This window comes from Amaranthus tricolor, chromosome 2 (assembly GCF_026212465.1).
Source record: "Amaranthus tricolor cultivar Red isolate AtriRed21 chromosome 2, ASM2621246v1, whole genome shotgun sequence".
Taxonomy (NCBI): Eukaryota; Viridiplantae; Streptophyta; class Magnoliopsida; order Caryophyllales; family Amaranthaceae; genus Amaranthus; species Amaranthus tricolor.
This window is the reverse complement of record NC_080048.1, coordinates 31,941,032-31,960,264: the sequence shown is the minus strand read 5'-3', so window position 1 is coordinate 31,960,264 and position 19,233 is coordinate 31,941,032. Positions and strand designations below refer to the sequence as shown.

General features: G+C 27.3%; 1 protein-coding gene across 1 annotated transcript; it reads left to right on the top strand.

The window, feature by feature from the left end:
- The first annotated feature begins 8,741 nt into the window (after window positions 1-8,741).
- LOC130805155 (L-ascorbate oxidase homolog) lies at window positions 8,742-18,850 on the top strand. The gene is made up of 8 exons (XM_057669821.1): window positions 8,742-9,126; window positions 10,055-10,164; window positions 15,992-16,262; window positions 16,816-16,918; window positions 17,111-17,456; window positions 17,616-17,981; window positions 18,311-18,389; window positions 18,476-18,850. The coding sequence occupies exons 1-8, from the start codon at window positions 8,983-8,985 to the stop codon at window positions 18,668-18,670; spliced, it is 1,614 nt and encodes a 537-aa protein (XP_057525804.1). The 5' UTR covers window positions 8,742-8,982; the 3' UTR covers window positions 18,671-18,850.
- The last annotated feature ends 383 nt before the right edge of the window (window positions 18,851-19,233 follow it).

Here is a 19,233-nt window from a genome sequence, read left to right as displayed (position 1 = left end):
GTAATCTAGTCACCTGGAAGAGTAAAAAGCAAAAGGTGTTTTGACTTATCCAGTGTTGAAGCTGAATTTAGGGAATAGCCAAAGGATTTACATAAATTCTCTAGGTTAGAAAACTACTGAGTGAGTTAAACTTACAACAGAAAAAGGCATGGAACCTATATTGTGATAATAAAGTAGTCATTTGCATCTCTGAGAATTCAATTCAACATGACCGAACTAAGCATGTCGAGATTGACAGACATTTCATAAAGGAGAAGCTAAAGAAGAAGATTATCAGTATTCCATTTGTAATATCAAAAGATCAACTTGTTGATATTCTCACGAAATTTGTGGCATCTGAAGCTTTCAGTACTGCTCTGTGCAAGTTAGGCATTGATGACCCTACGACCTAACTTGAGGCGAGTTTAGGAAAGTATATATTTAGAGAATATTGTAATATTGTAATTATTCTTTATTATTTTGTCTTTATTCTAGTTTCCTAGATTAGTTCTATTACTCTAGTATAAATAAGAGCTTAGTCTCTCATTATCATGCAATACAAAACAGTTTTCAAAACCCAAAACACTCCTATTTTCGCATTATTAATTTCTTCACAAGGAACAGGAGTGGAGTGTTTTGAAATGGAATTAGTCTTGATCACCAAGGCACATTAATACATATGTAGCAGGAGCGGCACTCTCGATACATAATTAACATTAATAATTATACTTAAGATAAATAATGCGAAAGTGTAAAACGTCGAACTGCTAAAAACCATTTAAATTAAAACCGTTTAAAGCATAAGTTAAAAATCTTATAACTGAGAAAAGATAACATAATGTTTGCTTAAATACGACTAAAAAAATTAAAAATTAAAAAAAAAATACAATATAGTCATCAAAGTCATCAAGTAAAAATCAATACAGCTAAGTTCTTGATAGAATAATTAAGGTTGCGGCCTGGATCGAAACCTGAGCTAAATTTTCCTGCAAAATATTGTCATCCATAATACGGATGACAGCCGATTGAATCGGTCAGCGATAAAGCCGAGTACAGTTTCCTCAACAAGCTTATGATGCGATAGTTAAATCATGCTTACAAAATAATCATCAAGCACAATATAGAAGGTTATTACTCGTTATTGACCTTTATTAAGCCATTACGCTACATTCTCAATACTTGCAAAAGTTCATTGCTGCTACTAAATACTTGGTAACCTTAATGCTTATTCAATCAAGTTCGATTAAGCCTCATAACTTTACCATCATAGCACATCACAAGATCACAACAATAATGACAACTGATACATGTAAGGATCTGGTTAGGTGAGGACCGTAGTCCTAAACCCTAACTGTGGTGGGAGTCGTCACTCCTCTCAACACTGTTATGCTCGATACTCCACAAGATGGGTTTTTCTCGGACCCCCTGTCTGACACCGCATTTTACGTGCCAGCTAACACGGACGCCGGGATTTTAGATGTCGGTCCATGGTTCGAAGTTACCTTACTATCAGAGTCATACAATCAATATCATGCAATATCAAACAGGACTCTAAACCGAAATACTTTACATTCTTATAAGTCAAACTTTTACTAGTCAAAATTTTGACAATTCTACCCTTTTAATAGAAATAATTTACTAGTATCTAATAAATTAATATTAATTAAATAATAAATTTTCATAGCAATACTAAGATTCCTGAGGCTAAACTAAGTCATTATTATGTCATAAATAATCATAAAAATCAAGGGTAATATTTATAAGTACTTAATAACGTATTTTATCAAATAACCAAGTAAAATAGTAAAACAGATCTATCATAACTATAAAAATAATCCGACAAGTTATTAAGGGTCCAAAATCTAAATGAAATGAGTTTTCAAGAAAAATAATGCTAAGCATTTCAACAAATTTGTTTGTTTATTTTACCGATAAACCGATTAATAATTCTTTATAATTACTTGAGTCAAAAATAAAATTTTTTATCAAATTACCAAGATGATATAGAATCATTTTAAAGAGATAAGTTTATTTTAACTAATAAAATTCATGATTATTATTTTAAATAATTAATACAATCATTTTAGCCATAAATCGATATATATAACAAAATAATTAAAGTCCATAGGGTCCACAACAATTTGCCCCAGGGGTCATCAAGAGATTCAACATGTTATAGGAGTATGCCAAAAAGTTACAAGTTAAGAATAGCCCATTTAATATTTATTTCTTTTTTCAAATTTATTAATAAACTTTTAACTTATTTTAAACTTAAGTAATATATTTTCTTAGTTATTTACTTATTTTTAATAATTAAGAAAGTATTCAACACCTCTTCCTACTAGAACAATACTTTTAAACGAAAATTCAATTAAACGTTATTTTAATAAAGTAAAACTCAAGGAACATATCTAAAATGATATCGTAACTTTTAGCTTTTATGAAGTACTTATAAAATACTCTTTTTAAATTTTCTAGTTCACATTAATTTTATCTACCAAGATTTCATCACAAAAACATGACAAGATATTATTTTTAAGTATTTTCTCAATGCAAAAGTTTATAAAGCTAACATATATGAAACTTAAAATAATATTTCACATAAAAATTATTCATATATATCTACATTATCATAGTAATCAAAAATTTCCATATTTATAACTTTTTTTAGAGTGTCCCATACGTATTTTTGTTTTGACGAAAATATCACTAAACTGGATATGACTTTAATATAACCATGTAAAGTTAAATCATGTTGATCATGATTTTTATATTATCAAGTAATTATAAATAAATATCACATAACGAGAGAGTTAAGAAAATATGTACCATTTTACTCCAAAGGTGGTGCTAAACCAAGTAAGAGAATAATAATAGGAAAATAAGAACTCAAAGAAATAAGCTTCAAAGAGAAAGTCTTCAAGGCTCCAAGCTTCAAAGAAGTAGACCTTCAATTACCCAAAAACAAAAATGATATCGAAGCTTTAAAAGATAATACTTGACTTTTCAAAAGTTGATGATTATTGGCTTAAGAAGTGATAAGATCAAGCTCCATCTTCATTTAATTCTTTAACTAATAAAAAGGGTATAAACTTGATAAGATGTTAATGAAGTGAAGATATAAGAAAGAATGGTAGAAAGATTTGATGATGGGGTGCAAGTGATCTCATGGCTAATGTATTTATAATGGATTTTGGGCAACTTTTTAGTTCATAAGATTGTATGAAAAAGAGTGTTAGGAGTATAAAAGAAGGTTAACTTGTGTAAGTGATTTAGAGTGTGTAAGTGAATGTGTAAGAGTTGGAGCGTGTAAGTGGATGTGTAAGTGTTTGGAGTGTAGAAGAAGGTTAACTTGTATAAGGAAATGGTGATAGGTTGTGTAAGTGATGAACATCATGGATTGTTATAGAAAAGATTTTGCTTCATCAAATCTTTGTTCTAGTTTATACAAGTGAAATGTTTTAGATTAATGGGAAAGTTTGATTAAGGTTTGATTATAAAAATATGATAGTTTACTTACAAAATTTTGGTTAAAACTATACTTCAAGTTAATAAGAAAAATATAGTTAATTTTTAGGTGTAAAATAATTAAATCAAAGTTGTAAGGTTAAAATGATAAGTAGTAAAGTTAGTTTAAGGAAATGAAATTAAAACATAACGTTTTAATAAAACCGTAAATATAATATTAAAATTTTACTTTTCGTAGTATAAAATAATAAAATAATATTTTAGTGCTTATAAAGAAATTTAATAATATATATAAGTTTAATATTTCGAAGAAATTACAAAATCGGAATTAAAGGTGATTTGAATTTGATAACCAAAGGATTAGGAATTCTAATTAAAAAAAATTCAAAATAATTAATCAGAAGATTAAGATTAAGAAATTTGAGTCTGTTATAACATAATACAGCCAAAAGGAAGAGCACTTGAGATAGAAGCTACCAAAGAGTATCTGCTCGAACGAGCAAGCTTCATGCTTGAATGAGCAGCATGATCAGAAGCCCATCGGCATACAACAATTGTTGATGCTTTGTAATATTTGTGCCCTAGTTCCGCCTTACTTTTATATATGTTTAATTGTTGTATGTAATGGTACAGAGTCAAGCTATATGCTTGAGCCTCCTATATCCTCTACTTAACAAACTTATAATTCTCTACTCATCTTTAATTTTTCACAAACACTTATGTATTTCATTGGTATAATTCCTTCAACTTGTATCGAATTTTTAGCTCGTATATCTTAAACACATAATGAATACAATAGTTTAGGATGGTGTATGTAGCCTCATTAATAGTGAACCGCCTTAAATCATGGTGTTAATGTTTGTATTATCTCTCATGCATAAAATCACCTTAATAATTGCAAATAACCTTGTTTTATTAGTGCCCTTTTAAGCCATGATCTTTAACTAATACATTATTTTAATCCTAAATATCTAATTATGCATAATTAAAAATTATAAAATGTTGATATAAAAAAAAATTACATTAACATTAATCAAATAGGATTCAATTTGACTATATATTTTAGCTTTTAAATTAAGAAAAAATGCACATATTAATAATGTTTCATGGATGTGTCAAAATTTAAATGTGATTATTATTACTAATGGATAACAGAGGGTATTATAATGGAAAAAATTGTCCAGAATAATCTAATTTTTTATTGAATTTTTTACAATAATTCAAACTTTTGATTAAACATGAATAATCTCAACTAAAGGAGGTATTTGCTAAGAATGCACCAAGGTAACATTTTACCTTTGCAATAAGTCATTTTGCACAAAAAAAAATAAAAAAAGTAAATATATAATTAAAGGATAAAAGAATTATAATAAAAAAGAACATAAAAGATAAATAAGTAAGTTTATTTTTCGGATTAAATAATTTTGATTTTTTATGTTATTTTTCCTTTTTTTTAAAGCAATTAACCTGCAAAAGTCGATTACTGTTTAAGCAATAATGTTTTTAGGTGAATAATTTTAAAAGTGAAATTATTTAAAGTTAATCAAAAGTTAAAATTATTATTAGTAAATTAATAAGAGATTTAATTATTCTAAATAACTTTTTCTATTATAATTAATAGGAAAATGAAAAAAAGAAATAGGAAGACGAGTAGTGTAGAGAAGAATGAAGAAAGTTGAATGTTAGTTCGGTGCCAAATTAAGTGACCCCAAATCACATGATGATGTTAATAATAAATAAAATAAAAATTGAAATTTGACACAATTAAAAAGGAACACATGAATACCGGTGGTCACGTCAATAATCACGGAAGAAACCATATAAACTCGCCTTACGCGGTTCCGCTCTGTAATTTACTACGTTACTCATTCATCTTTTCCATTCCAGCTAAGTCAAGGGTATCATATTATTGACTGGATTCTGTTGTTTATTTTTATTTTATTTAAAGATGATAAATTTGAACTTATAAACTGATGATTAAAGTTTTACGATATAGAATATTATATAGTCTATTAAGTGGTGTAGGTATTTTAACTATAGACCTATTATATTCGGTGGAAAATATTTTTCTTGGAAATTAATTGTATTTCAAATATTTATAGATGAACCAATGATTATTTTTCATATTTTTATTTGATGGAAATTTTGTGACTTGAGGTTGAGCCATCCAATTTACTTGCAACATTGAAAATATTTACATTATTCACTTATTTTTCTTAATTTGCGATTAATTTTTAATCTATAAATTCAAATATAGTCAAGTGTGATCTGGTTTGATTTGTCTCGATGCAAAGATTATTAATATCAACCTTATATAATTTTTTATCATACATAATTAAAGATACTAAGGATTGAGTTAGTGCATTGAACCACGTAAAAAAACAAACGTAAATATTACGGAGAAAGTACCAAATTAATCTAAAGAAAGAATAAGGATTAAATGAAAATCAAACTCATAACTTAATAGTTATCTAAAGAAAGTAATCTTTGCTGTAAATGAGACAATACCCAATTATGAGGATGAAAGTAAATTTGTAAACCTTTTTATCGAAAAAATATTTACAAAGTGACGGAAAACGATGTTTTTCGCTCAATTTTTTTTATTTATACAAAAAGTTTAATAGAACAGTATGATACAATTTTTTAAAATTATTTTCAGCCAAACCAAACACTTTTAAAATAATATGTTTACTTAAATTTAGAGTTTAGTTTTATTTTGTATGAGTAATAAAAGACATGTATAGACTTCTTATATCATACAATTTAATAACAGAAATCGTAAAATTTCACATGATATTCTCTTAGAGCCCCGCTAAATGAAAATATTTTATTGATTAATATTGATTTACACTGCAAATAAAATTAAAAAATATTATATGAACTTAATTTTGAATTAATTAATTTTTCATTGATGAGGAAATATACGTGCAGTACTATGTTTAACCTAGACTAAAGTTCATATAAAACTTACTCATTAAATAAAATTGAGCCTGACATTATTAGTATATATGGAACATAATAGGGTTGAATTGTAGTGAATTATAATATTTATGATTTTAAATATAGATTCGAACAATAATCTCGCTACTTTTATTTAAACTAAGCAACAAGTATTAAAGATTTTTTTGCTAAATTAATAGCTACTAGATAGATTCCCGTGCAAGCACGATTTATGAATTATTTAAATAAAAAGTTACTAATTTTGTATAACTAATTGAGTTATTATATGACTCCTAAATCATATTGAAATTATAAATTGATTTGTTTTAAGAGTTATAAAAGTATTACTATTAGTTTGAGATATATATTACTAATATATATATAAAACATGATCATAAAATCATGCACGAAACAATATAGTTTATAAGTATATTACAAAAAATAATAGAAAATTTCAACACATAAAAAAATAATATAAATAATAATTTAAATGTTTAATGTTTTTGTAAAACTTTACAACAAATTTTCAGCCTAAAGAACATACTCCCTCCAGTCCTTAAAGAAGTTTCCATTTGCCATTTAGGGGTGTTCCATTTGTTGTTCTCATAAAAATTCTTTTTGTTTATGTCACAAATTTTGAACAAAAATAACCTTATTCATTCTGATTTAATATTTAAATAATTCTTATGGTCCCCACATATCTTCCATTAACTTCATTTTAACATTTTTATATTCTTTATGGTCCTTATATTTTTCCCACTAACTTTATAAAAATATCTTTTATTAGTTATGGTCTCTATATTTTTTTCACTTTATCTAATGTTTTTTTTAATGTTTATAATCTCCACTTTTCCTCCATTACATTTATTATTTAATAAAATAATATGTTTATTATTTAAAAGATTCTATTTTTCTTAATTTTCGTGAACATTACTTGTGGGAACACCATTAAGGAATGAAGCGAGTATTATTTCCTATAATAATCAACTTATAACCTGATTTATTTATTTATGTGTTATAACTTTGTCAAACATAGGTGATAGAATTATCATTTGAAATTTATTTCACCATCTTTTTCTTATTATTTACTTAAATAATTAGTTTATAATCTATTTAATTTTTGTAGTTTTTTTTAATATAGCCATGTAAGTTGTGTATATAACTATCTATAAAAAACTATTTTAAAATTGTTTTCTTTTCTTACTTTATTACAAAAATATTTTAATGAAAATAAATTTTTTTACTTAAATAATTAATATGTTATCTGATAATTATCCATTGTAATTAAAAGATACTACATATCATAATTGATTGTATATGGTAAAAAATTAGTAAATAAGATATAGTTTTAAAATCTTTTGTTATTAATCTATTAAACAAACCTAATCAGAAAGATATTACATGATATGCTAAAAAATACTTGCCTAATAAGAACATGAAAATAGCAGAAAAGTGAAGTCGACATGTGTCCTAATCATTTCCTCATTAGTATATCATATAGATTAGAGTAAATCATAGAACAATTCAACAATATATATAGATTTCAATTTGTCTTCAAGGGTCGAGATCCCAATATAGTCATTTAATCATTACTATCGATGTAACATAATTCGCTAGTTAATTCGCTTTTTAAATTCGCGATTCGCTCAAATTTATTCAAGAATAGCCTAAAACCGTCCATAATTCGCTTTTTTCCATTCACGATTTGTGAGGAGATTGGTAAATAATGTGACACTGATTACTCTATATATGGATGACTATATTGGATTTACTAAAAGGTGACTTTTTCTTCTATTATTGCGTTAGAATAATATAAATGATAAGTGATTATTTTCACAGGAACTTATAAAGAAAAAGTATTTAAAAATTTTAAAATATTTATGCTCACTATAAATATAAAAAAATCAAATCACACAAGATATGTTAATTTTTATTTTTAATTTTTAAAAAAGAAAGTTCTCAATGAAAATTTGGATCCAAAAAATGGTGGACAATGCTTTTGACACCACAAAAGAAAAATAAAATAAAAGCACTCCTAAATCCTAACATTTGAAGATAGTGAACAACTAATCCTAATAAAATAGATAAAAATAACTTAATTAAATAATTAATTTTAAAGCAATCTTTTTATTAACATTTTAAAGACAAACTCATACACATTTGAAGATAGTGCACATCTATTCCAAATTAAATAGACAAAATTACTTTTGACATTCAATTATGTCTCAATTTAAATAAATATTACCTTTTCAAATAAAATTTTAAATTAAATTCTCATTTATCTCTTCCCTAAATAATAAAATAAAACTCTACTAGTTCACACTTTAGCATACGTATATAATAAATACATCTAAAAAAACCATCATCACCCTACCCTTTACTTCAAACTTTAATTCATTCTCATTAAAAAGTCATTTCTTCCTTCCCATACCCAAACCCAAACCCCATAAATCATAATATAACTCCTTCAACACCAATTACGTACACATAATTCCTTTTGTGTTGTTTTAATTCATGAATAAGTTACCATAAAACCATTATATTTCTTTGTTTTTTTAGCATTATTAATTATAATAATAATAATAATAATTAATAATGCTTCAGAAATATTATTGGTTGATTCTTTCCTGCATTGCCTTGATTTTTCTATTTCAGTTTGGTGCTGCTGATAATCCTTACCGATTCTTCGACTGGCATGTCACCTATGGCCATGTTTATCCCCTAGGCGTTCGACAACGGGTTCGTTAATATATCTTATTTTCTAAAATTAATAATCTTATTTATAATATAATATATTTATTGTTTATCTCTATTTATTAAGATTGTAAGAGTATATCATATATTTTTGGGCTTCAACTATCAGTTAGCTAAATTTTAAGCTGAGTTGATTACTTTACATGATATTAGAGCCTAATAAAAAGTTACAGTTTCAAATCTCAATCACCCCTTATTTAATGTTAATATTTAGCGTCAAGTATGTGAAGGACATATGCTGCATCCACGCATTTGAATGGTGTGTTAGAGTATACATAACATATTTCTAGGTCTCAACTATCAACTTAGTCTTTTGATTGAGTTGGTTTCTTGATAAAGATTGTACGGAGCGAGAAAGAATAACTATTAATGGTGTTTTATAAAAGTGATTTTGGTATAATTAATAAAAAATTATATTTGATACAATGCTGTATTTTCTTGACTGGATTTTTGGAGAAAATTAAAATTAAATGTCGTACAACATATTCTTACAATTATGGTGATGAATAATGTATACGCATGTTTTAATGTTTTAAAAGATTTTTCTTCTCAAAATAATGTTACTCCCTTTGTTTTTAAAATATAATCGATTATATATATAATAAAGTATATAATATATATTTTAAGGTTTTAACCATCGATCAGCTAATATACTTTGTCAATATAAATTTCACATTAATATATAAATTTATTATTTTAATTAAATTGAAGCATATCTTGAAATTTGGAGGTAGTATAACTACTAGTTGTTTCAACATAAAAAATATATGTTTAATTTTGGCTTATTCAAATATTTTTGATTGGTTATAATAAAAGAGTATAATTGTATGAACTTTGTATCAAAGTTATAGTAAAATTATAGCTATTAATATAATCATAATTTTGATGGGTTGATTTGTGAATAAAAATGCAGGGAATTCTTATCAATAAGCAGTTTCCAGGTCCAGATATTATTTGTGTGACTAATGATAATCTCGTTATCAACGTGTTTAATCACTTGGATGAGCCATTTCTTATTTCCTGGTTTGTTATTTCTCTCATTTATACTTTTATTATTACTTATTATCAACGACAAATAATATATTAATTTTAAAGTTAATTTTTTTCCAGTAAATATAACACTTAACATTCCACGTAATAAAGTATATTTTGGTTAAAATTCATGTCATTACCTGCAGTTTTTCTTAAAATTAAAGAAAAGAAACATTTCAATTGCTACCTATAACCTATCTATCACTATCATATCTGTTAAATACATAAATTATGGTATGAAAATTTATTTTAAAAACAAATAAATTTAGAGCTTTTAGTTCATTAATCCTCAACCTTTATTTTATTTATAATTAAGCTTTCACATTATCCTTAGATTAATGATGCACATAAAAAGATTTACCAATAGGCTTAGTAATGTTAGTTTCCTATTTAATTTTTTAAATAAGGTGTTTTGGGTATGTTTGACTATATTTCAATTATTTTGTGAGTTAGTATGTAGAATATTACTCTTTAATATACTGATAAAATATTCTATTTGTTTATATACTATTTATTAATCACGCTTATTTTGTATTTTATTTTTATTTTAATATTTTATTATATCAACTTTTTATAATTTTTAATAAAGCAGAATTAGAGACATTTAAAATTAATTTAGTGCATTATGAAATGTGCTACACTAATTAAATAGCACATTTAATAGAAGGGAATATGATTTATGAGCCATATAGTTCATTAAAAACAATTTTTTAGTTGACTAGTTTTGATTGTGATTGTAATTGTAGTTGCTAATTTTAGGAAAACATTAGAGTTAGAGTTACCTTTGAACATACTTCATTAACTCTAAACCTTACCGTTTCAAATAAGTTAAGACTTTTTATTCTTTCTTCCTATATATATAGGATTTTGTACTCTTCTTGATAATTATCATAGAGTAATAAAACAGAAACTCTATTTTTATAGAGTAAATATTCAACTTTACGCCTAATAATTTTTATAGAGTAAATATGCTTCAAAGCCTGTATATATCCGCTTGAGATTTTAATTAAATCTCAAGTCGTAAAACACATTTATATCATCATATGACATATTAGTACCTACCTATTTAGTTTTAGTTATCAGTTTAGAATTATCTAACAAACTCCTCTCATACTCTAAATATTTGTCCATATTCAAATATTAATTTGAAGAAAAAGAAAGTTAAATATGACTTTTTTGTGATGGATACTATATTCTAGAATCTTAATCATCAGCTTAAGCTTTTTGGTTGAGTTAGTTTCTTGACATGGTATTAAAAGCTAACGTGACAAGAGATCACGGGTTCGAATCTCAACTACACCTCATTTAAAGTGGAATATTCAACGCCTATGCGCATTCACACTTCTAGCCCAATGGACTTTCGTGTGAAGAGGCGTGTTAGAGTATATATCGTATCCTAAGGTCTCAACCATCAGCTTAAGCTTTTGGTGAGTTGGTTCCTTGACAATACATAAATTAAATTATTATCATATAAAATCTTGTTAAGTTCTTCTTAATCTATAAATTTTAAATATATGCATTTTATAATTTTTTATAAAACGGCTTTAATAATGAAGCTGAAATATATTTTATGAATTAAAAAAATAAAAAATGGATGAACTTTAAGAGGTAAATTAAAAAATTACATAACATATTCTTAAGTTAAAACTATTAGCATATAAATTTTTAGTTTAAATGCAATCATATGTTTGTATGTTACATTGGCTTTCATCCACCCAGCTCACACCCATAAATTGATAGTTATAATCCCAGAATATAGTGTAAGGTATTAGACGATTATAACTATTGCTAATGACCCTTTAACTAGTTTGAAATAACAAATTTTCATATAAAAATATTTTTACAATGAGATAATTTTAATTAAACTGCTCAATTTACAATATTGTTTTTAAGTATTTACTTATAAATCACTTAATATTTTGAAGTGAACATTTTATATAGTCTTAAAGTGACTACTTATAATTTTAAAGTAATTACTTATAACTTTAATCTGATCAATTAAAAAAATAAGCTAATTATATGAATTTATGTGAGAAAATCTTATACAAACTTGTTGATTTGAAATTAGATGCCGCGAAAGAAATGAAAAGAGGTAAAAGACCATTATTAAAAGACACAATGAGAACAAAAGTAGTGTTTTATTAAGGCATGTAATCAATTACGCTTAAATTTCGGACTAACTTGTTGGCCCCAACCAATTTTCCCTCAAGGGAAAAACGTGAGCGGTGTAAATAATGAGTGTACTCTACTCCCTTTCAAACCTCTTTTCTTTATCTATACTACTATTATATATTCTCTTTTTATTTATTTTATTTGGTTTTAGCACATTTATCGATATAAGTTTTTAATTATAAATATCTCTAATTTGTGCTTGAGTAAAAATTATAAAAAGTTAATATTAATAAAATTTATAATAAGACGAATTAAACAAGATAATAACTAAGGTGTAACTTATAGATTAAGAATAAATCACATAATAAGAATAATTGATGAATAGTATTGAAAAATCAAATTGAACAAGCAAAACGAGAGGAAGTATAAAGTAACTTAAGGATTTAAATTCGATATATAAAGTTCTAAAATCGAAAGTATTATTCCTATTGATGCTTTTTTCTGTGCTAATTTAGATGAAATTTTACCTTTAAAAAAGTATATCTATATTCTAAAAGAGCTTTTAACTAATACTCTCTCGGCTGCCTCCCATGATAATTGCTCCATAAGCAATTGTTCAAGAAAATTAAAAAAAAAAAAGTGAGTAAAGTGTATTTTATAAAAATAGAAAAAGATGGAAAAAATGTATAAATAAGAATTAAAAAAAGTGAGAACAATGATTAGAAATAGAATTAGGGCAAATTTTTATAAGGGGGACTAAATAGAAAAATAATTCAAATTTCGTTTACAAAAGCTATTATTGGTGTAAATTATCAACCATAAGTTACTCATTTCAGTGGACACATTTTATTTTTATCATTAATATCTTTAACTGTAATAATTAAAAATTATAATAAATTTATATTTAAAATTTTTGTATTGAGATGAACAAATAAAATCGTATACTATTTATATCACTCTTGTTGAGGTTATTTTTATACATTTAGAAAGCGTTTTTCACTAAATAATAGCTATTGGAGTAATTATAAAAACTAATTTAATTAAATTATATCTAGTTGACTTTGTGATATTTTTATACATACACGAAATTACAATTAATTAAGGATGTTATAGAAAAACTCAATAAAGAATATGACACAATCAAAAAAGCGTATAAAATTGTCTGCATGCTTCATAATGTAATTGTAATTATAGTACTTACTTCAGTACAAAATTATAATGCGGAAATAATAATGTAGAGACTTATTTTTAGGGTTTTAAATACTTGATTTGTATTATTCATAATTAGAAGAAAAACGCCCCTATTTATACAAAAGCTTAATAACTTAAACATAAAAATTAAAATAACATTATATCTTAAATTCCTAAAATAGAGGGATAATATTCTAACACAATATTTTCTAAAATAAAGAGATAATATAATATCAGAGTTTATTTTGTTCCTTTTTTTCCTACACTCCCCCTCAAGTTTGGTTTAAGTTTGGTCTCGGGATGACCGAAACCAAACTTGCCAAAATATTCTTCAACGCTTTTGAGCCAATTGCCTTTAACAAAAAGTCTGCTAGTTGATATTTTGATTTTACAAAGAACATTTTGATAATCTCTTTGGCAAATTCTTCACAATTGATTTTTCATTTTTCGGGTTTAAATAAAAGGTCAAGAAACAAATTGAGCTGATCTATTTCATTATTTGGGTCAAAAATTTGGACTTTGGATTTTGTCCTCCACGTCAATTTGGATTTCCATAATTGAAATTTCTTACTTGCCCCAATTATTCCCAACCCCATTTCTCTTTCTATAACTTTCAGTCGCTTTTCCTCATCTGCTTCTAACATCAAATTTTTTCTTTTCTTTTTACCTTTGTTTTCTAAATTCCAGTGAGGGCCATCACTTGAGTTCGATCTTGAATCTGGGTTTTCTAGGTTTGCTTGTCTCGAATTTTCTGGGTTTGTTTTTAAATTTGGCTTTTGATTTTCTGAGGGATTAAATCCCCATGACGTCTTTTCTACCATACTTCTACCCCTCGCGACCTCACGTTGAATGGTCTCATCAACGGGTGGTAGTGGAACGATCCGAGAATGAAGTGGATTGTTGTCCATAAATCTCGAGCGGAGGTAGTGTAGTCAAGAAAATATTCTACAAGGTCGCGGTTGATATTGTTGATGATCCATGAGATCACCATACAATCATTCTGGACCCATTGTAGATTTGTAATGGATGGAGAGATGGCGGTAATATGGTTGAGCCTCCACTGATCACCGATTTCTGTTTTCATTTGTTTATACCACATGGTGTAATTTTGGTAGTTTAGTTTTTCAATTTGGATTGGTTGTTCAAGTTTTTGGGTCATTTTTTGAAAAAGTTGAAATATTTGTTCCATTTGTGCCATGGAAATCATGGTCCTGGTTTGGTTTTGTTTTTGGTTTGGGTTGGTTTGATTGGTTTTGTTTTGATTTGGTTTTTGTTTGGATCGATTTTGGTCGATTATGATCAATGATAAAATATCGATAGAGTTTTCCCGTCCAGGAAAACCTTACGGCGCTGATACCATGTAAAAAATCATAATGCGGAAATAATAATGTAGAGACTTGTGTTTGGGGTTTTGAATATTTGATTTGTATTATTCATAATTAGAGGAAAAACACCCCTATTTGTACAAAAGCTCAAGAACTTAAACATAGAAATTAAATAACACAATATCTTAAATTTCTAAAATAGAGGGATAATATTCTAACGCAATATTTCCTAAAATAAAGAGATAATATAATATCAGAGTTTATTTTGTTTTTTTTTCTCACAACTTCTAAATCAATTTAAGTTTTTAAAATGGTTAAATATTGGTTTTTTTTTTTTATACTTATTATTTGCTATTCTCTCCATTTTGTATTGTTGGTTATATTGACCAAAAACTGTAAAAAAAAAATAAAAATTTAAACATATGTGATAAACATTATAAAACGAATGGAGTAGTATATTACTTTGTTTATTTCAGTATAGTTCATTACTTTCATTTACTCTTAACAATTTCATCATATAAATAAATTTCGAAAAACTTCATTTCAATTCTAATTATTTCAATATGGTTCAAAATTTGTTAGGATGTAAATCAATTTAGTTATGTTAATTAAAAAAAATCAATTTAGTTATTTTACTTAGTTGGTGGGGTTTGTATCTCAAAATTTTGTAGATTATTTTATTTTGTTTTATATTAATTATTTTGAAATAAGTATAGTGTTTAATTAGCCAATTGTTTTTGTAGACTCTTTAAAGGGATTAGAAATAGGAATATATTACTGAACTAAAATAAAATGCTATACACCACGTAAATTATTAATGCTAACTTCTATAATTATGCGTAACTAGCATATTTATTTTTCAAACTTTTATAATTATGCGTAATTAATATTACACACCGTAAAGATACAAAATGAACGAAACAGAAGAAACCTACCTAACGAATCTTCAAAAGAAACGAGTTTGAACAAATCCACTAATGAGCACCTCCAGCTAGATTGAATGCTAAAAACTACTATGCTATTTTATCCGTTATTGTTATTGTTATCATATTTTTCTCTTTATGCCAATATAAATAATTTGTTAGTGATAAAACATACTACATATTACATATTTTGAGGCTTCAACGAATCATAAGCTTAAGCTGATGGTTAAAGTAGTAAAATAAATAATAAAATAATGAAATTGGCAGGGATGGGATTCAACAAAGGAAAAATTCATATGAAGATGGAGTATATGGAACAACATGCCCAATTCCACCAGGAAAGAATTTCACATACAAATTTCAAGTAAAGGATCAAATAGGAAGCTACTTTTACTTCCCTTCAACAGCATTTCATAAAGCTGCTGGTGGTTTTGGTGGAATAAGGGTTCTTAGTAGACCTCTTATTCCTGTTCCCTTTCCTCCTCCTGCTGATGATTTTACTCTTCTCATTGGTGATTGGTACAAATCTAACCACACGGTATATTTTCTAAACCACTCCAACTATATATACAATAATTTGTGTGCATATTTTTTTAATTATAGGTTACGCCCAGAAAATAAGATGAATGTTAGGTGAAATTATCAATATTTTATCTGAAAAAAGCAGTATATGATTTAACTAAGATAAGATTTTTTATGAAATATATAAAATTTAAATAACACTTCTTATAATTTTTATTGATGTGTATTTAGAACTATTGGGTTTTAAATTTTACTTTGAAAACTGTATAAAAGGTAAAATGAACACACAAATAGTCATAAATGAGATGGTCTTTTCGTGAGACGCGTCTCATACATATATAGGTTAAATAACCCAACCAATTAAACTATGAATATGAGTATAAGGAGGTGTTGGGGCTGTAACCGAAAGATGGTCTATCACAAAATAGCAAAAATAATAGATAAAGAAAAAGAACGAGTAATATTTTAATCGTATAAAATACTTCTATGAGGTAATGTAAGTTAAACAATAGAAATTTCTTATTTGTGACTTTGAGGTAATTTTTTTCTCGAGGGTTTTGCTGTGGCAGAAATTGAAGGCAATTTTGGACCACGGAAAAAAGCTTCATTTGCCTGATGGAATTCATATCAATGGGCGACGAGCAAATACTGCTATTTTCAATGTTGAAAAAGGTACATGTTAACCATGGTCATTATATTTTTAATGTTGAAAAAAGTACAAGTTGTTAGCTATAGTTAATTCATATCATAATTCGTCTTTAAAAATACTTTTATTATATCAACTTCTTATTAATGCTAAAATAGTAAATTGGATAATGTGAGCACTGAAAAATATGGGATTATAAATTTGCGAATTATTTGCAGGTAAAACATATAGGTTTAGGATATCAAATGTGGGAGTTCAAAACACACTTAACATAAGATTTCAAGACCATAAGATGAAGCTAGTAGAAGTGGAAGGGACACATACTATGCAACAACTCTATTCATCGTTAGACATTCATGTTGGTCAATCTTATTCCGTTCTAGTCACTGCTGATCAGGATGTCAAAGACTTCTACATCGCAGTGTCAGACCGATTCCACAATGTGATCCACACAACCACAGCAATCCTCCACTATAAGGGCTCCAACACCCCTGTGTCTGGCCCTCCTCCGGGTGGACCCACCTCCGAAATTGGTTGGTCCCTCGAGCAAGCACGTACTATAAGGTAAAATCCTGACACATTTTCTTCACTATATATTACTTCGATTCTGACATATTTGCAATTAATTTTGTGACATAATGTGTGGGTAAATATCACCAACAGTACTTTAGTACGACTAATTTATTACACTAATTTGCGTTCAAATTTTATGTTTATTAATAGGACAAATTTAACAGCAAGTGGACCAAGGCCAAACCCACAAGGATCATACCACTATGGAGAAATTCCATTGAGCAGAACAATCAAGCTTAGAAGCTCTGCAGCTCTAGTGAATGGAAAGCAAAGATATGCTGTCAACAGTGTTTCATTCATTCCAGCAGATACTCCTCTTAAGCTAGCAGATTACTTCAACATATCGGGTGTTTTTCGAGTCAATAGCATCCCTGATCACCCTACCGGAAAAAGCATGTACCTTGACACAGGGGTTTTGGGAGCTGATTACAGAACCTTCATAGAGATTGTTTTTGAAAACAAAGAGAACATCATTCAAAGTTGGCACCTTGATGGCTATAACTTTTTCGTTGTTGGGTACGTAGAATTTTTCACTTATAAGCTCTGAATAAAGTTATCGTGTCTAGATCATCATCATCATACACAATATATCTCACTCGATCAGGGTCTGAGAAAGAAAGAAAGACGGCAACTCTATTCCTCCGTCTAATTGAGTTCGCTACACTTCGTAGAAAAACAAAGGTAGCAAACTCAATAAAGTTGTCGGGTAATCAAGGATATAGAGGTGTTACACTTAAACCCCTTGTTTACTAGATCAAAGTATTACATGAATGATGGAACTATACAGGCACATATGAATCTATTCTAACCTTACTTATGATGAGACTCGACTATTTTGATGGCAGAATGGATGGCGGAAAATGGTCACCAGAGAAACGAACACAGTACAATCTACACGACGCAATTTCACGGTGCACAGTACAGGTAAATAACACATGAACTAAAGAACTTAAGACCTAAACAAGACACATTTTGACATTTTGTTGTTCATTTCGTCATGTACGTTATAGGTATACCCGAAATCATGGACAGCGGTGTATCTTTCGTTGGATAATGTTGGGATGTGGAACGTAAGGAGTCAGTTCTGGGCACGCCAATACCTGGGAGAACAATTTTACTTGAGAGTTTATACAGCTTCACATTCTTTAAGGGATGAATATCTGTTACCTGATAATGCCCTTCGCTGTGGCAAAGCTCTCAAGTAATTGTTATTATCTGTTATAAACGGAGAAACTCTGCTATTTTAAGTACTTGCATATTTATGTGAGGGAAGTGAATTGAAATTAATTAAAAATCCCTTCTTGGGATTTTAAATTTTATTAACATTTTGAATTGAAATTTGTTTATTGGGGAGAACTGGCAAACAACTCGAATGCCAGTTTTAATGAATATCTTGCTCTATTGTTTGTTCTTGAATGGCTATCTTGTCCTATGTTCTTATATTGCATTTTGTTTTTGTGAACTGCTATAGATAAGAAAAAATAATTATTAGGAATAAATTATTGAAATTACATATTAACACAAATCTAATTTATCTTGTACACATTACTATTTTTCTTTCAAATTCTATTCAACAATTAAGGTCCAAGTATAATTTGTAAATATTGAGTATGTTTGGCAAATAACTGATAGCTGGTAGGCTGATTGCTAAAAGCTTATTACAGTGGTTGATTTGACCAGCTCATTTTGAATCCGTTGCTGTAAGCAGCTTGTTCAAAAACAGCTTATTCATAATAATAAGTTGTTTCAACAAGTTAATTTACCAAAT